We start from the raw sequence: 23,526 nt of genomic DNA, 5'->3' as shown, positions 1-23,526 counted from the left end.
TTTTAACTTTTTCCTTGAGATTCAAGTTATCAAGATTCAATTGGATTGAAATATATATGTTGAAAAATGTAAAAGTAACGCACATACACTTTAACACTTTACCTGCTGAAAGCATATTAGTCAATTTTTTAATGGCTGAATTTTTAATTTTTGATTTTAAAAGTAAGCTAAGTAATTGACCAAGTCATATTGCTGGTAGGTAAAGTGTTCAATGTGACTCCATATAACTTCTGTTATGTTTGTTTTCTACCTTATTTAAGAAGTGTTATTACATAAACGTTTTAATATTGCACATTTGGAATGGTTAAAACATTAGGATATAGAAAAATATGTATATTTTGTGAATGATTTGATTGTTTGTATTATAGTATGTGATTATTAACCACATATTACTAGAATATTGTAATACCAGAAGTACTTTCACTTATTATATGAATATCATTGTGCTTAAGCTTTAGTAACTATATGGCAATAGTCATTGATATGCGTATTTCTTTCAAAATGCCTTAACGAATACTGTTGTACTTTACTTGAAAAATTAAAATTAATAACCAGGGATGCCTGCCATGTCAGACCTAACATCATACCTAACTAGTGGATCGTTAAGATAAGCACACCATGTAAAGCCTGGTGGATATCCTGAAAAAAAATCATGCAAATATTTCGAATTAGTAACACTAGTTAAGTACTGGAAAGGTTTTACACGATTATAATGATTATACGCTTTACAAATGGAATCTTCCTACTACACACACCAAATTCCACCAAATGTGAACGTGTAATGTGAAAAAGCATTGTACCTACTTTACATGAAACACATTTGTTTACATTTGTTATAATACAGTGGCCGAAATTTCTATAAAGTCATCTTCATTTTCATAGATATTTTTAAAATATAACCATTTATGTTGCTTTATCTTATCTGGTCTTGTACTTTGTTGACACTTGGACAAAGTGAATGTGTACTCTCCATTGCTATGCTTACAAAGTATGCTTGATATGGTTTTTTCTGCGTGGTGCAGAACACAAGTGCAAAGTTTCTATAAAGCTAATTACATTTTTGTTTTTTTATAAATAAATGTTATATTTATGTTTTGAAACTAATGTGTATGATTTTCTTTAGGTAATCCCAAAATGCTACCAAATACAAATTTTCCACTGGTATGGTATAATTATAAGAATTCATCACAAAACATAGTGACTTTATAGAAATTTTGGCTACTGTATATGAAGACAAATTGCACAATACTTACACAATACTATTTACTGAATGAGTTTTTTCATGTGCTGACAAAATGTGGTTCAGACAAAATATCAAATTGTGTCCTTTTTTGTCCAGCTGCATGCAAGTAACATCTCTGAATTAGTCAATGGTTAGTGACAAATACCTATATTTTAGAAAAATATACATATATATATATACACACACATAAGGTATACTCAAGTAAATAAAACATGATAATGTGTTTTGCACAGTAGTTATTACTTTAATGAAAAGTCTTTCCTTTATAAAAGAATATGATTATCCCCCACCAAAAAACGTATGTATTATGCACTTATCTTTATTTATAACATATTTAACAGGTAATATAAAAGTGCTTTACATTTCCTTTTTATATAAAAGTAGAACAGCTGTTCAACCCTGTTCACTTGCAGCATTAAGTATCATCAAACATAATATAAAAGTATACAATATATTATATTCTTACATAATATATCAATGTATTGAATTAGGACGGATTAAGAGATATGTAAATATATTATCGTATGGCATTCACAACATTTTTACCATTCAACATTTCGCAGAGATTACAAAAAATATAGAAATTTTTTAATACTAATACTTTTTTTATTATAAGTTATTTCAAATGAATGCAGAAATTATGCTTTTCTCGAAAGAATTGAAATTGTCAACATTGGAACGTTATATATTATTACATATATATTATGTGTATATGTAATATCCATTGTTTTTTTTTAATATTACAAAAAGCAAATATTCAATAACCTACAAATGTTGTAATATAATTCAGTTTACAAATAATAATAATCATAACGGAATGATTACTAAATCACCTACTTTACCTACAGTAATAAACACGTATAATCTAGCTTTCTCTTATGCCTTAGTTTTAACATAATGTGCTGCTATATTTGTAAAATGGAGAATATTGCTTACATATAAGTAAAAGCAGAATACAATGATTGAGCTCAACAAATTTTATGTTGTACATAACATATATAGGCATCAGTCGACTACTGCTGATCGATGATACATGTAATTGATTGAAGAAGCAACAATATAATTAAATCTCAAAATAATTTTCAGGAAATCTGCATCACATAATTCTCTAAGCGATGCGTAGAGCGAGTCATCAAAAGGCCCACAGTAAAATAAGGTAGGTATTAGGAACATAATCAATTGATATGACAAATTGTTATCACATTATCCTTATTAAGTGATCGGCCTTAGTTATTTACCACCAAAGTTTGGTAATACAAAAAACGTACGAAATTTCAACTTGCCTCTAGGCTTGTATTTGAGATGGTCCTCAATGAATTGACAAGGGCAACGGGCGGAGACACAATGACGTGGTGAAACAGAAAGACCCGTGATGTCTCTGTTACGCTCCTGTGAGTCTATAACCAGATCAAGTCTCCGGCGCACAAAGTGATGTGCCCATCGAGATGCATACCTCAGCAACAGCAACTCCGCCCGTTCCTGTCAACACATACCATCATCATTCAGTACCTAGAGCCAAAGTGACAAGAAAGCTATAAAATCCGTATATTACATATATATATATGTATTGATAGTAAACTTATTCTTGAGATTTGGAAATTTCTCATTTGAAAAATACACTTTGCTGTATAAAAACAGCAAACAATAATTTTTAAAGATATTAAGTACTTTCGATCGCTTAAGTAGTTTTTATAGTGAAATTTCTTAAACGCCTACGTGTCATTCACCATTTTACAAAAATAGTTAAGATTGCAGTTCATAATTTTCGAATATTCAAGTACTATATACAGCATGTACTATATGTAATAACATTAAATATTAAAAATGTTCTTGCAAAATATACACATATATGTGTAATTTGTACAATTTCTATACAAATTTCAAATTGTATATTAAATGTTTAGTACTATATTAGTCAACAAAGTAATATAAGCAATATTAAACTTCATTAAAAAAATATTTAATGTCTGGTATATTTGCTACTGATAATCCAAACCACCAATAAAAAGTATGGCTATTAAAATCGTTTACAGTTAAAAACGATTAATAATGAAACGAAGCTTCAATACCTTGCAGGGACTTATTTCTATTAAAACAAATTTTGATTATTCATCTATTTGTAATGGTACTACCTATGTTGTTTATAATCGTAAATAATTATTACTATAAAAAAGTGTAAGTACTTTAAAAATCTTTTAAATTTTTATGCTTCATATCTCTGTCATTCAATTTAGTTTCTATAAAAAACGATATTAAAATAGTTCCAACAAGCTAAAACATAAGCTTTGCGTCAAAATAGCTGCATCACAATACTGCTTTCATGTTTTATAAGCATATAAAACAATCTTAAATGCCTCTATCTTTAAGGAAATTACTCCAACTGGGACAGAAATCTCTGCCTCGAACATGCGGCTTATTACGAAGCCATTCTTCTATATATTGACACGGGCATAAAGCTGATGCTAAGTGGCGAGGTGAAGAAGGATTTCCACCTTCTTCATCGACCGTCCAATCCAATCGTCGACGTAAATAGTCCTTTGCCCAACGTTGCACATAACGGCAGAATACTTGTTCACTCTTATCCTGATAGATTTTATTTTATGTTTTCAGAGAACAAAATAAAATACTATTATAGAAATTTAGAAGTAAAACAAGAGATATTTAATTTTATAAAGAACATAAATATAGGAGACATCGTATTCTCGTACTAAATCAACTCTAATGTTATTAAGTTACACTGTTATGTTAATGAAAAAAAAATTCATACACTTAACTAGAATTGGTAGTTACCTGGTATAAAAGATGCTTACCTGCTTACGAGAGATTCTAGTAGTCGTGCTGCCTTGTATCACAATGTCGCTATCATCGATATCCATTCGTTGCTGTAATTCTCTTTTACGGCGCATTTCCGAATTTCCATCTTCGCCAATCACTCTTCCTTCCCGTTCCTCTCGTTCTATTACTTCTTGCAATTTTTTCTGTTTTAACAAAATGTAACATGTACAAATGTTATAGTTCCAATGAGAAATAATACTTTCACAAGCTGACAATTTAAGGTAAACATAAAAAGACTATTACAAAACATGATCAGCCCTAGAAAATTTAAATCTACGCACACACATCACTAATTGTCTAATAACACTTACGATACAATCTGCAGTATCAAAGTATATGAAGCAGAGATTGACTTTATGACACGAAATCTTCCCTCTATCATCCAATCCAAGCAATATTTTATGTCGAAGTAAATGCTTGTTCACTTGAGCCATACATTTCTCAAGATTATGGTTTAACTTTATCTTGACGAACATGCAAAAGAATATTGCTGCAGCATTGAGGACTAACCACATGACGCCGAGGCCGAATAAAGTAAGACCAGTCACTCCAGAAAATAACAAGCCAAGCAGTACAATAAATGCAGTAAAGATCCAAAGAACAAGAATTCTCTTATAGCATACATTGTACATATTAAAACGTACATCATTTACAAGCAATTCCATTATGTGTACATAATCTTCTACAGTAAGCTGTAAAAGATACATAATAATGCTTAAAAATTCAATGGTTTTTTCAAACAAAAACTATTTTGTAGACTTAAAAATAAATATACTAACATTACCATAATACAATAACATAATATCGATAAATCAGTTAATTAAAAATTTACCGTCAAACCCTGTGCCATTAATTCCTCTGGCACTAACTCTGGTCTAAATTTAGCTGGAGTAATCCATGGCCATCTAGTGTTAACTGGTAAAAGAGTAACAATAGTATCTCCATTGGCAAAACCTTGTCTAATATTTCCAATGGGTGTGCTTATAACATTACTCGTATTGCTTCGGCCATTGGATACATCTCTGAGATCGATAGTCTTCAAAGAAGCACTTTTGGGATCAGAGACTCTTACGTCGGACGGTACATTAAGTTCTGGACTTTCGGATGTAATGGAACGACTTAAACCTGATCTATCTAAGTTAATCTGGACGGATTCTGTTGATATCACAGCACCTCTATATTCATTATTCTTAGTTTGCGGATTATCTGTTTTCTCTATGGCTTTTCCAATCTTTTCGACGTTTACTGTAACCGACTCAGGCTTTATTACAGCTGGTGCATTAGTTTTAGTTTTTTCTCCCGCATCACCATTATCTTTAATAGGCATTTCATCCTCAAATTGGACCCAATTTTTTGTTCTGGTTGATATACTAGGTGAATTTGCTTGCACATTATCGATGGTATCTTGAGAACTCATTTTTGCTGAAGAAATAATACAAACAATAAAATTAAATTAGACATATAAGTTAAAATTTAAAAAGAATCAAATTAAGAATTTTAAATTACTTGTCCATCATTGTCACTACAGTTCATGTCTTTTATTTCTTATAGCGTGAATTCGTATGGATCTATATATTTTCAAACAATATTTTGAAAAAAAAAAAGGAGTGGGAGTGTCCATGAGCGTGCAATTACGGTGCAAATAGAATGCGCCAAAACAAAATAATGGATTTCGAAACTAATAAAACATGAGGTGGACAAATAAATCGTCTAGCCCTTCGTTTGACAAGTGATATATTATTAATTTCCGCTACAATATTTAATCTGAAAAGATTGTTGATATACATATGTAGAAGGCACGGAATATATGCAGAGATTAAACTCGTGACCAATATTTACGTCTGATTCCTATTACCGAAGAAACGAAGATAAAAATCATGATGATAATAGGAATGCCGTATCGACAGCTTTATCCGCATATAAATACGTAACTGAGATATTGTTACCTGTTGTGATATGACCTGTCTCATATCCGTGAGGTGAAAAGGTGCGTAATGCACGAAATCAAGGTGTGCAGCATTGGGATGGAAAAAGACGGGTGGGGTAAAGGGTACCTCACGATACCATAAAATAGTATAGATATACTTTTACCTGTGTAATAATTTACCCCGAATGCGTTAATTTAATCGTTCTTTGCATAGATTTTATTATTTACGTGCTATTAATTTATTATATATAAGTAATAATTATTGTGCGAACAATTATATCGCAATTAATTCGAAGTACATATTAGTGTGTTTGTTGTATCTAATAGAATCACATACTTTTTTGGTGTAGTTCCATGTACGTGTGCACCTATCCACCTAGTACCTATATAGTTATACGTCTAACAATTAAACCAGAGAGGATATGAGAGTGCTCACGCCCGGAGTTTTTCTGCCTCCACTTTTGTCAATATCGTTCATACCCAAATATAGCATGGAACAGAACCTACACCCAGTTTTAGACTGGATCAGAACCCATACCATCTTTTAGCACATACGAGGTACAGGAGTAGACCAATCACCCAATGTATTTTTTTGTCGACCGTCCGCGGGGCTCTAGAGCCACTAGAGCCCCCTTACCATTTTTGTGTCACATCCTACCGTATCGGTCGGAACTAATATTGTGGAACCAATATCACAGACGAGATGTAGGAGTACGCCAGTCACATTATACTGTTTCGTGTCGCACGGTATGAAATACCGAGTAATTAGAAATCTTAATGAGAATCGAGTATCTTGTATACTTCGAATAATCATGCATAAAAGTTACTTTGACATGCTTTAAGACATGCTCAAGACATGCTTTAAAAGTTACTCTGTATCCCGAGTACTATTAGCCATTTTTACTAAAAAGATTAGGTGGTAAGATAGCCAAGAGGGTATTCGACAGCATCATTCGTAAGAGGAATTCTTACAATCGTTAAACAAGCAGAGACAATAAATTTATCAGTGTACATTTATCCGTGGTTCAAAAGTTATTCTGTACCTTGAGTTTTATCATCTTTCTTTACTAAAAAATTAGGTGACAAGATGGTCAAGGCAGTGCTCGTCGACATCATTGGCGAAAGGAATTGTTATAAACATTAAACAGCCAGAAACAATAAATTTATCAGTGAATTGTGCACGATAAAATAATGCGTACGAATATTCATGATTTAAAAGTTATTCTCTATCTCGAGTTCTATAATTTATTTTTACTAAATAATTAGATGGCAAGATGGTCAAGGGAGTGCTCGTCGACATCATTGGCGAAAGGAATTGTTATAAACATTTATATTATAACAGGAGGTAAGGTTTATACAAACGGCGAGATGATAAGGCGGTAAATCAAGCGAGCCAAGGACGATGGGCAGCGGATTTGATATTTCGGAATTTTGGAAACGATGGCCTCGCGACAAGTATGACAACAGACGTAAACAAAAGGTTTACGTTCACCCGAGGCCGGCCTCGAGCTCGACCAGCTGAGCTATTGTCAACGCCGGGACACGGTCGCACCGAGGCAGTTCTTATATGGATGCCATAAACTTTTTGTTTGGTAATCCACATAAGAACTGTGGTGGCCCGAAATGGTTTTTGCGTTACCGGAGTTACCTGTACGATAAATTAATGCGTGCGAATATTCATGGCTTGAAAGTTATTCTATATCTCGGTTTCTATAATTTATTTTTACTAAATAATTAGTTAGCATGATGGTCAAGGGAGTGCTTATCGACATCATTGGCGAAAGGAATTGTTATAAACATTAAAGAGCCACAAATAACAAATTTTACAGTGAACTGCGTACATAAATTAATGCGTACGAATATTCATGGCTTAAAAGTTATTTTATATCTCGGTTTCTATAATTTATTTTTACTAAATAATTAGTTAGCAAGATGGTCAAGGGATTGTTGGTTGATACCATTACCAAAAGAAATTGTTATAAACATTAAACAGTCAGAAATAATAAATTTTACAGTGAATTGCGTACGATAAATTAATACGTACGAATATTCATGGCTTAAAAGTTATTCTATATCTCGGTTTCTATAATTTATTTTTACTAAATAATTAGTTAGCAAGATGGTCAAGGGATTGCTGGTTGATACCATTACCAAAAGAAATTGTTACAAACATTAAACAGTCAGAAATAATAAATTTTACAGTGAATTGCGTACGATAAATTACTGCGTGCGAATATTCGTAAATTAATAGTTACTCTGTATTTCGAGTTCTATAATTTATTTTTACTAAATAATTAAATGGCAAGATGGTCAAGGGAGTACTTATCGACATCATTGGCGAAAAGAATTGTTATAAACATTAAACAGTCAGAAATAATAAATTTTACAGTGAATTACGTACGATAAATTACTGCGTGCGAATATTCGTAAATTAATAGTTACTCTGTATTTCGAGGTCTATAATTTATTTTTACTAAATAATTAAATGGCAAGATGGTCAAGGGAGTACTTATCGACATCATTGGCGAAAAGAATTGTTATAAACATTAAACAGTCAGAAATAATAAATTTTACAGTGAATTACGTACGATAAATTACTGCGTGCGAATATTCGTAAATTAAAAGTTACTCCGTATTTCGAGTTCTATAATTTATTTTTACTAAATAATTAAATGGCAAGATGGTCAAGGGAGTACTTATCGACATCATTGGCGAAAAGAATTGTTATAAACATTAAACAGTCAGAAATAATAAATTTTACAGTGCATTGCGTACGATAAATTACTGCGTGCGAATATTCGTAAATTAAAAGTTACTCTGTATTTCGAGTTCTATAATTTATTTTTACTAAATAATTAAATGGCAAGATGGTCAAGGGAGTACTTATCGACATCATTGGCGAAAAGAATTGTTATAAACATTAAACAGTCAGAAATAATAAATTTTACAGTGAATTACGTACGATAAATTACTGCGTGCGAATATTCGTAAATTAATAGTTACTCTGTATTTCGAGGTCTATAATTTATTTTTACTAAATAATTAAATGGCAAGATGGTCAAGGGAGTACTTATCGACATCATTGGCGAAAAGAATTGTTATAAACATTAAACAGTCAGAAATAATAAATTTTACAGTGAATTACGTACGATAAATTACTGCGTGCGAATATTCGTAAATTAAAAGTTACTCCGTATTTCGAGTTCTATAATTTATTTTTACTAAATAATTAAATGGCAAGATGGTCAAGGGAGTACTTATCGACATCATTGGCGAAAAGAATTGTTATAAACATTAAACAGTCAGAAATAATAAATTTTACAGTGCATTGCGTACGATAAATTACTGCGTGCGAATATTCGTAAATTAAAAGTTACTCTGTATTTCGAGTTCTATAATTTATTTTTACTAAATAATTAAATGGCAAGATGGTCAAGGGAGTACTTATCGACATCATTGGCGAAAAGAATTGTTATAAACATTAAACAGTCAGAAATAATAAATTTTACAGTGAATTACGTACGATAAATTACTGCGTGCGAATATTCGTAAATTAATAGTTACTCTGTATTTCGAGGTCTATAATTTATTTTTACTAAATAATTAAATGGCAAGATGGTCAAGGGAGTACTTATCGACATCATTGGCGAAAAGAATTGTTATAAACATTAAACAGTCAGAAATAATAAATTTTACAGTGAATTCTGTACGATAAATTACTGCGTGCGAATATTCGTAAATTAATAGTTACTCTGTATTTCGAGTTCTATAATTTATTTTTACTAAAAAATTAAATGGCAAGATGGTCAAGGGATTGCTTGTTGATACCATTACCAAAAGAAATTGTTATAAACATTAAGCAGCCAGAAATAACAAATTTATCAATCATTACTATCGCCGCGATCGAAGTCTGGCGAAGTTAGTTTGGGGTGGGGGAGTTGCGCACCGCGCACCGCGCACCCCACCACGGCGTCCGCGCTCAGTCAGTCAGTCGTGGTGCGCACTCAGGACGGAACGGGAGGGCTCCGGGACCAGAAGGACGAAGGGCCTTGGAGTTGACCAGAGATTCTCCAGAGCTGCCCTGGCCCACCCTGGCCTACCCTCACCTACCTTCGAGTGGACCAGGGATCCTCCAGAGCTGCAGTGGACATCACTGGTCAACCCTGGTCCACCTTAAGCTGGTTCGCGGTCGGGCAGCGGTTCCTGGAAGCCGTCTCCGCTCACCTTGGTCAACTTTCAACAGCTGGTAAGTGACAATACAAATATACATTTTCTATTTTGGTATATGTGTTTATTCTACGAAAGCCGTCAATTACACTGTCCAACACCAAAAAAATTTTGCAATATCTGTTGGGTGATTCTTATACACTTTGTCATCCTAAAACCGAATCTGAAAGTAGAATTGCTTCATCACGCAACGTTTTCGAAAAATTTTGGTTTTTGTAAAAATGCCCGATTTTGATACGAAACGACGTGTTACGCAAAAACTAAATACGCGAGAAAGTTCAAATTTGAGTCAAGAGATAGAGGGGACTCTCCTCTACATATTCATATAGTCAATTATATTTTTATGTACTTCCTAATAGTTGTAAATGGTTGTTAAAGTTTGAAAATGTGCCGACGCGAGTACTTTGTACGCTCTATTTTTGTATTTATGTGAAAAATCCTTTATCTAGCAGGAATTTACTATACAGGAATGCATTCTACAGACATTTCTGGTAAAGAAACCATTCACGAAAAGTATTTGGTTCCCTTAATGTACGAGAAGGATCAGAAAATGTTAATTGACAGCGTGTGCGCGACGCGTTCGCGCCAGACGGCCATTGCAGCCTTTTCGCGACTCGCCAGGGCCGTCGCTATGCGTAGTCGACGTTGGTACCACTCAAGTATGTCTTTGCTTACTATGCTTAATTAAATACATTTTTTTTTGTCTTTTTGGGTGCCAATCATTACAAAAGATTATAAAAATACGAGTTATATTCACATTTAAGCATTTCCACAATGAAATGTGAATATAACTCGCATTTTTATAATCTTTTGTAATGATTGGCACCCAAAAAGACAAAAAAAAATGTATTTAATTAAGCATAGTAAGCAAAGACATACTTGAGTGGTACCAACGTCGACTACGCATAGCGACGGCCCTGGCGAGTCGCGAAAAGGCTGCAATGGCCGTCTGGCGCGAACGCGTCGCGCACACGCTGTCAATTAACATTTTCTGATCCTTCTCGTACATTAAGGGAACCAAATACTTTTCGTGAATGGTTTCTTTACCAGAAATGTCTGTAGAATGCATTCCTGTATAGTAAATTCCTGCTAGATAAAGGATTTTTCACATAAATACAAAAATAGAGCGTACAAAGTACCCGCGTCGGCACATTTTCAAACTTTAACAACCATTTACAACTATTAGGAAGTACATAAAAATATAATTGACTATATGAATATGTAGAGGAGAGTCCCCTCTATCTCTTGACTCAAATTTGAACTTTCTCGCGTGTTTAGTTTTTGCGTAACACGTCGTTTCGTATCAAAATCGGGCATTTTTACAAAAACCAAAATTTTTCGAAAACGTTGCGTGATGAAGCAATTCTACTTTCAGATTCGGTTTTAGGATGACAAAGTGTATAAGAATCACCCAACAGGTATTGCAAAACTCGAAAAAAGTTTAATTTTGTTAGACAGTGTTATTATTTCTGTATTTTTAATTCGAATTTGCTTCGGAATTTTTCACAAGTTTCTTTTCTTGAAATTACATTATATTATATTTTTGACATAAAATTGGTATTTTGAAATTTTATTATATTATATTATATTTTTGAAATAAATTTGGTATTTTGAAATTGTATTATATTTTTTACATAAAATTCGTACTCTGAAATATTATATTTTTAACATAAAATTGGTATTCCTCCGAACGGAGGTCCCTCAGGGGCTCACTCACGGGCCGGGCCCGTGGGTGAGTACGGGTATTAACAAACTCGGGGCGACCCGAGCTTGTAGGTCGTTGCGTCCCAATTTCGTTCGATTTATTTTTGATTCGGATTGTCCATCTTTCCGATCGAATATTTATTTCTAAACTTTCAAAAGTCCCCCTTGTAAAATTTGTGTATATGGTTTAAAATTGGTATTCCTCCGAACGGAGGTCCCTCATGGGCTCACTCACGGATGCGGCCGTGAGTGAGTACGGGTATTAGCGAACCCGGGGCGACCCAAGCTTGTAGGTTGTTGCGTTCTAATTTCGCTATATTTATTCTTGATTAAAATTGTTCAACTTCCAAATTAAAAATTATTTCTGAACTTTCAAGAGTTCTTCTTCTAAAATTTATTTATCTGATTTAAAATTGGTATTCCTCCGAACGGAGGTCTCTCAGGGGGCTCACTCACGGATGGGGCCGTGGGTGAGTACGGGTATTGGCGAACGAGGGGCGACCCTAGCCTTTATGTTGTTGCGTCCCAATTTCGCTTGATTTATTTTGGATTGGAATTGTTCATCTTTCCAATTGAAATTTATTTCTGAACTTTCAAAAGTTCTTATTCTAAAATTTATATATCTGGTTTTAAATTGGTATTCCTCCGAACGGAGGTCCCTCAGGGACTCACTGCTGTGGGTGAGTACGGGTATTGGCGAACCCGGGGCGCCCCGAAGCGCCACCTCAGTAGATGGAAGTTCTGACTTCATCTACTCTTAGTTTCTTGTCGGGTAGGCCGTACTTGTGTACGGGGTTTGTTTGGCTCTCGTGAGCCTGTTAGATTTGCACTCTTGTGCATGTTAGGTAGGCCGTACTCGTGTACGGGGTTAGTTTGGCTCTCGTGAGCCTGTTAGATTTGCACTCTTGTGCATATTAGGTAGACCGTACTCGTGTACGGGGTTAGCTTGGCTCTCGTGAGCTGGTCGTAGGTTGGCTCTCGTGAGCCGGTTAGATTCGCACTCTTGTGCATATTAGGTAGGCCGTACTCGTGTACGGGGTTAGCTTGGCTCTCGTGAGCTGGTAGATTTGCACTCGTGTGCATGTTAGGTAGGCCGTACTCGTGTACGGGGTCATCGTTTTGTCTTTATTTCATCGTCTCCTGATACTTCGTTGTTCCTCCATTGTTTTGTGTCTAATCATTACTAATCTGTTTCAGATTGAGTATAACAGTTGCAGAAATGTATCATCGAACGAAGACAACGCATCGTACGAAGACTCGTTTCTTCTTCGATTACTTCTGTGTTCCTCCATTTTGTGTCTAATTATTATTAGTCTGTTTCAGTTAAATCGCAACAGTTCAGCATGGTCATCGTCGAACGAAGACAACGAATAGTAAGAAGACTTCACAGTATTTATAAGTTCGTATTAGTTCTCGAGCAATTATTGTGTTAGATTCACTTTGTTAGTTTCGCTTGTTGATTTGGGTCACAGCCTTCTGCTGTGACCAGTTGGTAACGTCACTCTCGAACCAGAGGCTACTACTCTGGTTCGCTTCTTTCATTTTTCTTTCTCGTAAATCTGAGCCTTCTGCTCCATTTTTATTTTCTCTGGAATTGTTCAGAGACTTGTCAGATTTAGTTTTTTTTTGGCTCACAATAATTGCTCGATTCGATTGCGTGCGTTAGTTATTAAGCTTGTTTATCAGTATTGTATAAATGTCGAGTAATTATTGCCGTAACTTCAGTTTGCTCGGTTCGATTTTTGATTCCGACACAGCCTTATGCTGTGTCGGACCTTGCTTGTATGTACCAGACCGGTTGGTACCGGTGCTCGGCGTAGATCCATTGAGAGGGATGGTTGAGAGACCTGTTCACTCGTGTAAAATCCTCTCTGCTGTAAGGCCACCCGAGTCGCCTCAACGCTAGTCGTTGCCTGGCGACAGGTGGGTGGGGGAAATGGGTATCGTTTGAACGCTTCTCTCGGCCATCGCTCTTCGTGAGGACACGTCGGGTATCGGTGCTGGCTGGAGTTGGTTCTGCAAGCATTGTACGCGTCGCGTCACCCTCGAACCAGAGCCTTCTGCTCTGGTTCGGTTTTGTTTCTCTCTTTGAAAGAATCAGAGCCTTCTGCCTGATTCATTTTTAATCTCCCGTGAATCGGAGACTTCTTCTCCGACTCACACCTTTTTCTCCGCAATAATTACTCGACATACGCTGCGAAATTTAGTTCGTAAAACTCGAAAGCGTCGTTGTAAGAAAGGGAGTCAGAAGGAAGCGTATTGAATTCCTTCTGGCTTCCTTTCGGGTCTCTTGTGCAGCAACCTCCTCGTGGTGAGACCCGGGCAATCGATAATATTCTCTATTTGTTAGATCTTCTATTATCTAACAAATAATGAATAAAATCGAGCTAATAGCTGCTCATTTGTAATTTGCGATAACATTGTGAAATAAAATTTAAGACGTACTGATAATAAAAACTTGTGTATTTAATTGAATTGTGTGTCTGAATTTATTTTAAACTTGCATGGGGTGGGCCAAGGGTCCTTCCTGCTTTCCTTCGCGCTTTCCTTGTTTACCTTTGGCCCACCTACGCCTTCTTGGCACCTCCTATTAATTATTAATCGAAACACACACTTCTTGTTTCGGAATACTTTTTCATTCAATAAACATCGTACATTTTTTCTGGATTTCTAATTGAAATTTGCTTCTGAACTTTTTAAAAGTTCCGTTTCTTAAAATTGCTATGACCCTAGCCTTTATGTCGTTGCGTCCCAATTTCGTTTGATTTATTTTCGATTGGAATTGTTCATCTTTCCAATTGAAATTTATTTCTGAACTTTCAAAAGTTCTTATTCTAAAATTTATATATCTGGTTTTAAATTGGTATTCCTCCGAACGGAGGTCCCTCAGGGACTCACTGCTGTGGGTGAGTACGGGTATTGGCGAACCCGGGGCGCCCCGAAGCGCCACCTCAGTAGATTGAAGTTCTGACTTCATCTACTCTTAGTTTCTTGTCGGGTAGGCCGTACTTGTGTACGGGGTTTGTTTGGCTCTCGTGAGCCTGTTAGATTTGCACTCTTGTGCATGTTAGGTAGGCCGTACTCGTGTACGGGGTTAGTTTGGCTCTCGTGAGCCTGTTAGATTTGCACTCTTGTGCATATTAGGTAGGCCGTACTCGTGTACGGGGTTAGCTTGGCTCTCGTGAGCTGGTCGTAGGTTGGCTCTCGTGAGCCGGTTAGATTCGCACTCTTGTGCATATTAGGTAGGCCGTACTCGTGTACGGGGTTAACTTGGCTCTTGTGAGCTGGTAGATTTGCACTCGTGTGCATGTTAGGTAGGCCGTACTCGTGTACGGGGTCATCGTTTTGTCTTTATTTCATCGTCTTCTTATACTTCGTTGTTCCTCCATTGTTTTGTGTCTAATCATTACTAATCTGTTTCAGATTGAGTACAACAGTTGCAGAAATTTATCATCGAACGAAGACAACGCATCGTACGAAGACTCGTTTCTTCTTCGATTACTTCTGTGTTCCTCCATTTTGTGTCTAATTATTATTAGTCTGTTTCAGTTAAATCACAACAGTTCAGCATGATCATCGTCGAACGAAGACAACGAATAGTAAGAAGACTTCACAGTATTTATAAGTTCGTATTAGTTCTCGAGCAATTATTGTGTTAGATTCACTTTGTTAGTTTCGCTTGTTGATTTGGGTCACAGCCTTCTGCTGTGACCAGTTGGTAACGTCACTCTCGAACCAGAGGGTACTACTCTGGTTCGCTTCTTTCATTTTTCTTTCTCGTAAATCTGAGCCTTCTGCTCCATTTTTATTTTCTCTGGAATTGTTCAGAGACTTGTCAGATTTAGTTTTTTTTTGGCTCACAATAATTGCTCGATTCGATTGCGTGCGTTAGTTGTTAAGCTTGTTTATCAGTATTGTATAAATGTCGAGTAATTATTGCCGTAACTTCAGTTTGCTCGGTTCGATTTTTGATTCCGACACAGCCTTATGCTGTGTCGGACCTTGCTTGTATGTACCAGACCGGTTGGTACCGGTGCTCGGCGTAGATCCATTGAGAGGGATGTTCGAGAGACCTGTTCACTCGTGTAAAATCCTCCCTGCCGTAAGTCCACCCGAGTCGCCTCAACGCTAGTCGTTGCCTGGCGACAGGTGGGTGGGGGAAACTTAGGGTATCGTTTGAACGCTTCTCTCGGCCATCGCTCTTCGTGAGGACACGTCGGGTATCGGTGCTGGCTGGAGTTGGTTCTGCAAGCATTGTACGCGTCGCGTCACCCTCGAACCAGAGCCTTCTGCTCTGGTTCGGTTTTGTTTCTCTCTTTGAAAGAATCAGAGCCTTCTGCCTGATTCATTTTTAATCTCCCGTGAATCGGAGACTTCTTCTCCGACTCACACCTTTTTCTCCGCAATAATTACTCGACATACGCTGCGAAATTTAGTTTGTAAAACTCGAAAGCGTCGTTGTAAGAAAGGGAGTCAGAAGGAAGCGTATTGAATTCCTTCTGGCTTCCTTTCGGGTCTCTCGTGCAGCAACCTCCTCGTGGTGAGACCCGGGCAATCGATAATATTCTCTATTTGTTAGATCTTCTATTATCTTGCAAATAAAGAATAATATCGAGCTAATGGCTGCTCATTTATAATTTGCGATAACATTGTGAAATAAAATTTAAGACGTACTGATAATAAAAACTTGTGTATTTAATTGAATTGTGTGTCTGAATTTATTTTAAACCTGCATGGGGTGGGCCAAGGGTCCTTCCTGCTTTCCTTCGCGCTTTCCTTGTTTACCTTTGGCCCACCTACGCCTTCTTGGCACCTCCTATTAATTATTAATCGAAACACACACTTCTTGTTTCGGAATACTTTTTCATTCAATAAACATCGTACATTTTTTCTGGATTTCTAATTGAAATTTATTTCTGAACTTTTTAAAAGTTCTGTTTCTTAAAATTGCTATGACCCTGACCTTTATGTCGTTGCGTCCCCATTTCGTTTGATTTATTTCCTATTGGAATTGTTCATGTTTCCAATTGAAATTTATTTCTGAACTTTCAAAAGGTCTTATTCTAAAATTTATATATCTGGTTTTAAGTTGGTATTCCTCCGAACGGAGGTCCCTCAGGGACTCACTGCTGTGGGTGAGTACGGGTATTGGCGAACCCGGGGCGCCCCGAAGCGCCACCTCAGTAGATTGAAGTTCTGACTTCATCTACTCTTAGTTTCTTGTCGGGTAGGCCGTACTTGTGTACGGGGTTTGTTTGGCTCTCGTGAGCCTGTTAGATTTGCACTCTTGTGCATGTTAGGTAGGCCGTACTCGTGTACGGGGTTAGTTTGGCTCTCGTGAGCCTGTTAGATTTGCACTCTTGTGCATATTAGGTAGGCCGTACTCGTGTACGGGGTTAGCTTGGCTCTCGTGAGCTGGTCGTAGGTTGGCTCTCGTGAGCCGGTTAGATTCGCACTCTTGTGCATATTAGGTAGGCCGTACTCGTGTACGGGGTTAACTTGGCTCTTGTGAGCTGGTAGATTTGCACTCGTGTGCATGTTAGGTAGGCCGTACTCGTGTACGGGGTCATCGTTTTGTCTTTATTTCATCGTCTTCTTATACTTCGTTGTTCCTCCATTGTTTTGTGTCTAATCATTACTAATCTGTTTCAGATTGAGTACAACAGTTGCAGAAATTTATCATCGAACGAAGACAACGCATCGTACGAAGACTCGTTTCTTCTTCGATTACTTCTGTGTTCCTCCATTTTGTGTCTAATTATTATTAGTCTGTTTCAGTTAAATCACAACAGTTCAGCATGATCATCGTCGAACGAAGACAACGAATAGTAAGAAGACTTCACAGTATTTATAAGTTCGTATTAGTTCTCGAGCAATTATTGTGTTAGATTCACTTTGTTAGTTTCGCTTGTTGATTTGGGTCACAGCCTTCTGCTGTGACCAGTTGGTAGCGTCACCCTCGAACCAGAGGCTACTACTCTGGTTCGCTTCTTTCATTTTTCTTTCTCGTAAATCTGAGCCTTCTGCTCCATTTTTATTTTCTCTGGAATTGTTCAGAGACTTCTCAGATTTAGTTTTTTTTTGGCTCACAATAATTGCTCGATTCGAGTGCGTGCGTTAGTTATTAAGCTTGTTTATTAGTATTGTATAAATGTCGAGTAATTATTGCCGTAACTTCACTTTGCTCGGCTCGATTTTTGATTCCGACACAGCCTTATGCTGTGTCGGACCTTGCTTGTATGTACCAGACCGGTTGGTACCGGTGCTCGGCGTAGATCCATTGAGAGGGATGTTCGAGAGACCTGTTCACTCGTGTAAAATCCTCCCTGCCGTAAGTCCACCCGAGTCGCCTCAACGCTAGTCGTTGCCTGGCGACAGGTGGGTGGGGGAAACTTAGGGTATCGTTTGAACGCTTCTCTCGGCCATCGCTCTTCGTGAGGACACGCCGGGTATCGGTGCTGGCTGGAGTTGGTTCTGCAAGCATTGTACGCGTCGCGTCAGCCTCGATCCAGAGCCTTCTGCTCTGGTTCGGTTTTATTTCTCTCTTTGAAAGGATCAGAGCCTTCTGCCTGATTCGTTCTTGATCCCCCGTGGATCGGAGACTTCTTCTCCGATTCACACCTTTTGCTCCGCAATAATTACTCGATATACGCTAAATGGTAAAGTGACCTTTTCCGTCTGTGGAAAAGTAATCTTTCCCATTTAGCGATCTGCGAAACTTAGTTTGTAATATTGTAAATCGTCGTTGTAAGAAAGGGAGTCAGAAGGAAGCGTATTGAATTCGTTCTGGCTTCCTTTCGGGTCTCTTGTGCAGCAACCTCCTCGTGGTGAGACCTGGGCAATCGGTATTATTGTCTATTTGTAAGAACGTATCTTACAAATAGAGAATAATATTGAGCTAATAGCTGCTTATTTATAATTTGCGATAACATTGTAAAATAGCATTTAAGACTTACTAATTATAAAAACTTGTGTATTTAATTCAATTGTGTCAGAATTTACTTTAGGCTAGCTCGGGATGGGCCAAGGTGGGCCTTCAATGCTTTCCTTGTTTTTTCCCTGGTCCACCTTCAGCTTCTTGGTAAGCTCCTTTGAATTACTAACCGAAAAACACAGTTTTTCATCGTCACCTTTTTTCCTGGATTTCTAATTGAAATTTGCTTCGGAACTTTTCAAAAGTTCCTTTTCTTAAAATTGATATTGTTTGCCTAAAATTGGTATTCCTTCGATCGGAGGTCCTTTCATGTATTATAGGCATATGGTCACCGACGAGATATCGTCGGTGATATGGTCTAAGCTTCTTGTGGATCTAGTTGCAACATTTGTCGTTCGTCAGCGTAGAGGGCGTAAGAAATCTAGTTGTTAACGATGTCGGTATTTCAGATCGTGAGACACGAAACCCCATATGGCGATTGGTCTACTCCCATACCTCGTCTGTGGTAACACTGTCTGTATGTTGATAAAAAATTTCGGAGTCATGAACATCATAGATTCTGACAAGAATTTCGCTTCTATAAAAATACGAATTCTCTGTAATCTCGGCAAAGCAATGCGTCGCTGAGCATCGTGTGCAGTGTCGTACAGTGTCGTACAGTGTCGTACTTGGTGATGCTCACGCGATGTACCACACTGTACCTTTAACGGCTCTACCCTCTTTGAGTGCAAGATGTTGTCATGTCACATTATTATTGTAGATACCGAGTGCATACATACTTGACCACATATGTTACTAATGACATTATATAACAGAGTGTAACAAATACTATTATTTTTGTGTAGTCAATCAATAATATAGTACAATGTTCTGTCGTAATATAATTACAAATGCGCTTAAATATACTCAATTGTTTGCAAGGTCTACTTTAATTGTTACAAAAATGTACCAATTAAATTTCAGTAAAAATACATTGATAATGTGTTTACCACAAATTTATGAAGTCAGAAAAAATTGTAGTCGACAATTTTTTGAACGACAAAAATCAACGCAATCGAAATTCATTTTAGTTTCGGGTAGTTTTCTGTTCACTCTGTTCGGTTCTGAAGAAGAAGAGAAAGATGACGAGTCAGAGTTGATAATGACAATTAAACGATCGATTTTATTGGTTCAGGTTAAGTATAACAGATGATAATATAATACATATTTTAGCTTTCATTGTAACCGACAGCAATGTAATTAGACACTGTTGAGTTAGAGAAAAATGTCTTGTTTTATTGTAGTTTCATCAGTATTCTTTCCCTATTATAGAAGGGAGAATTTAAAAAGGCAGAACAAATGTTGCATATTGCTTTGCGACAAGCACAGACTTTACAGCATTATAACGGTATAACATACATTTATGATGTAATGGCTAATCTTGCAATGAATACAGGCGAATATAAGAAAGCACAGAAACTATTTGTATCAGTTCTACAAAGATTATTGTCTAAAGGATTAGCCCAAGATGACTTAGCAGTTATTCATATTTCTCTTAAAATTGCTAACATGTATAGTAAAATGGGAGAAACAGAGTAAGCAATCTGATTTGATGTTATGTATAATATTTAAAATTATGAAATGTAATACGTTCTTTGTTGACATAGAATGGCTGAAAATGGTTTCCAGTTTTGCTTACAACATTTAAGAGAACATATGGCTAAGGACAGTGAGAATCCAGACATTCTACAATTAATGGGTTTAACTTTAGAATGGTATGGCAGTTTTCTTTTTAACCGATCACAGTATGTTGATGCTCTTAGGTATTTCACAGAAGCATATGACATAGCTATAAGAGTTCTTGGTAAAGATGATGAGCAAATTGTTGTGTTGCTAAACGATTTGGGAACTGTACATTGTATGATGAAAGAGTATGATCAAGCCATTAAATATTTGACTGAGGCTACGGAAATAGGTAATATACATGGAGCAGTTGATTAACACATCTTGAGCGGGAAGCGACTAAAGTCGTTTTTGATGGATTATTGATGGATTATTGTTATCGATGGGTTTTTGTGATCGATGTGTTTTTACAATAAAATCGGATAAATCGTGCGTTGCAAGAATGAATGCAACACGGTAAGACTTTGGCGGCAAAGTGCCCACGCAAGATGTGTTAATAATCCTTTAATTGTTAGTCTCAGAGTGATTTCAACAGCGATTTATTATATTTGTAGGGAAAAAATTGCCTGATATGTTTGATGTAGGCTCTATTTATGTTAATTTGGGAAATGTATATATTGAAAAAGGATTATACCAGGAAGCTAGAAAAAGCTGTAAAGAAGGAAAACGTTTAGCAAAAGAACAAAATCATGATAATTCTATAGATGTAGCTGAGAAATGTCTTGAAAGGATAAAAAAGATGATGTCTTAGTATGAAAGCGTCTGTAAAAGAGCTATATTATGTATTAAGGTATACAAGGTTATATTAACAAACAAAAAGATAGTGAACAAAATAAATGTGTACAGTAGCTAATAATTATTTAACTTAATTAATGTAATAATTGTGATTATTCACTTGTACCTTTCTTTTTTAAAGAATAGACTATGTATTCATCTATTATAAAAAACATAGATTTTTTTATTTTACAGTAGCTATATGTAAAAATCTTTTTACTAATGTATAAATATATCATCTCATAATATAAATGTTATATTGAATATGAATGTTATTTTTACTGATTTCATAATTAGCTCATTAATTTTTATATGTTAATGTTTGTTGTAAATACATAGATAACGTTGTTGTCACTGGAATTCATTTTATACAATTAAAATTGTTACTAATATCACTCATCACTGAACACAAGTGCAGCTTTGTAAAAATACAACTTCTAGTTTAAGGATCTTATTATAGCACTCAAAACAGATTCTTAGTAAATGATCACAATATATTTGTAAAGAAAAGTATTATATGCTTCTATTCATATTCTGCTATAAGTACCATCATATATACACCTAAGAGAAGTGCAATGATTTCTTTCACAGACTGTCCAAATTTAGTATCAGTCAAAAGTTCTGGTATTACAGATACTGTTGCGATGTAAATAAATCCACCAGCTGTAAATGGAAGAATCCACTTGGTTGCAAGATCACCTATAAGTTTAAATGAATGTTTTAATTAAAATTGTGAATAAATTTATTAGAAGTATACATATATCCATTAATATTAGAATTCTACTTTACCCATGCCTTCAGCGAGTAATGATACGCAAGTTCCTAATAAAGCACCTACTGCGGTAGTAAGCTGAAGCATCATAGCCTGTAATAATAATAATAACAATAATAATTTAATAATGTGTTCTAACAATAGTCTGCTTAATTATTCATCTCTTTAGTATCTTACTTTTCTTTTACTATAACCACTTTGTATTAAAATAGCAAAGTCTCCTATTTCGTGAGGTATTTCATGTAGTAAAATTGTGAAAGTGGTAACGAAGCCAATACTGCTACCAGCCAAATAACTAGCTCCTATAGCGAGGCCATCTGTAAAGTTGTGTAAAAAGTCTGCTACTAGATTTAAACAACCAGTAATTTTTATTTCATTCTCAGAATCGTCCATAGATTCCTTAGAAGTTGGATCAGTTTCGTCTGCATCTTTATTCGAGATATCATCTTTCTTTTCTTTCGATGCATTTTGTGTGTCACTAAGTGCATGTACATGAGTATGATCAGTTTTTATAAGTCTTACTATTTTCTCCACAACTAGAAACATGATTATACCTAATAATACACATAGGCCAACGGACATATCATGAACATGATGAGGTTCTTTGTCGTCGTGGCTATGAGAATGTTGATGGGAGTGTGTTGCTCCCGATTCATGTGAATGAGGTACCAAAGCGTGAGGTATTAAGTGTAGAAATGCATCTCCTAACAATCCACCGGACGCAAAACTTAATAATATCTTTAGTAGAGGCTCGTGTTCTTTTGTCTTGTCCAATGGAATAAAAAATAATATAAAGAATGGAGCTGCCGATATAATTAAGGTGGATGTAATTGCTTTGAGAAATACATAATCCTGTGAATCCTCAGGCAAAATCGGCTTTTGTTGATGTACGTGCTTGTGTTGATGCTGAGCTTCATGGTGATGTGAGGAATGTTCACTGTTTAGATGCGCTTGATTAGCCTCTTTGGTGTATTTGAAACTTGGTGATTCATCGTGACTGTGGGCTTGACACAAGGTCGGCAAGTTTAAAAGTATAAGCAACAGAAATGTCGTGAGCACAACTTTTGATATCCATTTATTCGCACAACTCTGTTGATTACCCTCTGTCGTGGTCATTATTACAACTTTGCACAGACTGTCGAAAATATAACTTATTCGCGCACTCTCGATGGGGTATTGTTAACATCCATACATGTTATGTATATGTTATATAGGAATTTGTGAATCTCAATATTGCAGTTATGGTATTTGGAAACAAGATAAAAATACTGCCACGTAAGATATTCATTAAATGTTATCAAAATGTGGTTCGGTTCATTTCTTTGAAAATATCACAGTAACGTTGGCAATACTGGTTTGCAGCGTTGACCGGCTTGAAGTACATTGAAGTATGAATTTGAAATTTAAAAGATCGTTACAATTACTTATTTGAGGATCAAAATTTGGTG

At 36.0% G+C, this 23,526-nt stretch overlaps 3 protein-coding genes across 12 annotated transcripts; 1 reads left to right on the top strand and 2 right to left on the bottom strand.

Annotated features, from left to right (window-relative positions):
* Positions 1-89: 89 nt before the first annotated feature.
* On the bottom strand, positions 90-6,475 carry LOC143365495 (uncharacterized). Of its 7 annotated transcripts, XM_076805718.1 has the most exons (7): positions 6,343-6,475; positions 4,911-5,500; positions 4,390-4,770; positions 4,054-4,221; positions 2,527-2,722; positions 1,254-1,339; positions 90-639 (listed from the first exon to the last, which is right to left on the bottom strand). In XM_076805718.1, the coding sequence occupies exons 1-6, from the start codon at positions 6,359-6,361 to the stop codon at positions 1,281-1,283; spliced, it is 1,413 nt and encodes a 470-aa protein (XP_076661833.1). In that variant the 5' UTR covers positions 6,362-6,475; the 3' UTR covers positions 90-639; positions 1,254-1,280. The 7 variants fall into 7 exon arrangements, with proteins under 7 accessions (XP_076661833.1, XP_076661828.1, XP_076661832.1 ...); XM_076805713.1 differs by lacking the exon at positions 1,254-1,339; XM_076805717.1 differs by lacking the exons at positions 1,254-1,339; positions 6,343-6,475 and adding an exon at positions 6,170-6,320.
* Positions 6,476-19,509: 13,034 nt separating this feature from the next.
* Positions 19,510-22,060, top strand: Ttc19 (tetratricopeptide repeat domain 19). 4 transcript variants are annotated; one of them, XM_076805689.1, is made up of 5 exons: positions 19,510-20,044; positions 20,182-20,444; positions 20,517-20,824; positions 21,087-21,322; positions 21,898-22,060. In XM_076805689.1, exons 1-4 carry the CDS (start codon positions 19,736-19,738, stop codon positions 21,281-21,283), a joined length of 1,077 nt encoding a protein of 358 aa, XP_076661804.1. In that variant the 5' UTR covers positions 19,510-19,735; the 3' UTR covers positions 21,284-21,322; positions 21,898-22,060. The 4 variants fall into 4 exon arrangements, with proteins under 4 accessions (XP_076661804.1, XP_076661803.1, XP_076661805.1 ...); XM_076805688.1 differs by lacking the exon at positions 21,898-22,060 and having other exon boundaries at positions 21,087-21,369; XM_076805690.1 differs by lacking the exon at positions 21,898-22,060 and having other exon boundaries at positions 20,517-20,841; positions 21,021-21,254.
* On the bottom strand, positions 21,286-23,383 carry Catsup (zinc transporter catecholamines up). Its single transcript, XM_076805687.1, has 3 exons — positions 22,256-23,383; positions 22,096-22,171; positions 21,286-22,005 (listed from the first exon to the last, which is right to left on the bottom strand). The coding sequence occupies exons 1-3, from the start codon at positions 23,192-23,194 to the stop codon at positions 21,830-21,832; spliced, it is 1,191 nt and encodes a 396-aa protein (XP_076661802.1). The 5' UTR covers positions 23,195-23,383; the 3' UTR covers positions 21,286-21,829.
* Positions 23,384-23,526: the final 143 nt, after the last annotated feature.

The sequence above is a fragment of the Halictus rubicundus genome, chromosome 2 (assembly GCF_050948215.1).
Source record: "Halictus rubicundus isolate RS-2024b chromosome 2, iyHalRubi1_principal, whole genome shotgun sequence".
NCBI lineage: Eukaryota > Metazoa > Arthropoda > Insecta > Hymenoptera > Halictidae > Halictus > Halictus rubicundus.
This window is presented reverse-complemented; position numbering and strand designations above follow the sequence as displayed.

Coding starts and splice junctions, on each gene's coding strand:
- LOC143365495 (XM_076805713.1), bottom strand. Junction 4,771..4,910: donor TAATGGCACAGGGTTTGACG/GTAAATTTTTAA, acceptor TATCTTTTACAG/CTTACTGTAGAAGATTATGT. Junction 640..2,526: donor TCTCAAATACAAGCCTAGAG/GCAAGTTGAAAT, acceptor ATTTTTTTTCAG/GATATCCACCAGGCTTTACA.
- Ttc19 (XM_076805689.1), top strand. CDS start 19,736: ATGTTCTGTCGTAATATAATTACAAATGCGCTTAAATATACTCAATTG. Junction 20,045..20,181: donor GATCGATTTTATTGGTTCAG/GTTAAGTATAAC, acceptor TCCCTATTATAG/AAGGGAGAATTTAAAAAGGC. Junction 20,825..21,086: donor GACTGAGGCTACGGAAATAG/GTAATATACATG, acceptor TTATATTTGTAG/GGAAAAAATTGCCTGATATG.
- Catsup (XM_076805687.1), bottom strand. CDS start 23,194: ATGACCACGACAGAGGGTAATCAACAGAGTTGTGCGAATAAATGGATA. Junction 22,172..22,255: donor GTGGTTATAGTAAAAGAAAA/GTAAGATACTAA, acceptor TTATTATTACAG/GCTATGATGCTTCAGCTTAC. Junction 22,006..22,095: donor ATTACTCGCTGAAGGCATGG/GTAAAGTAGAAT, acceptor TTAAACTTATAG/GTGATCTTGCAACCAAGTGG.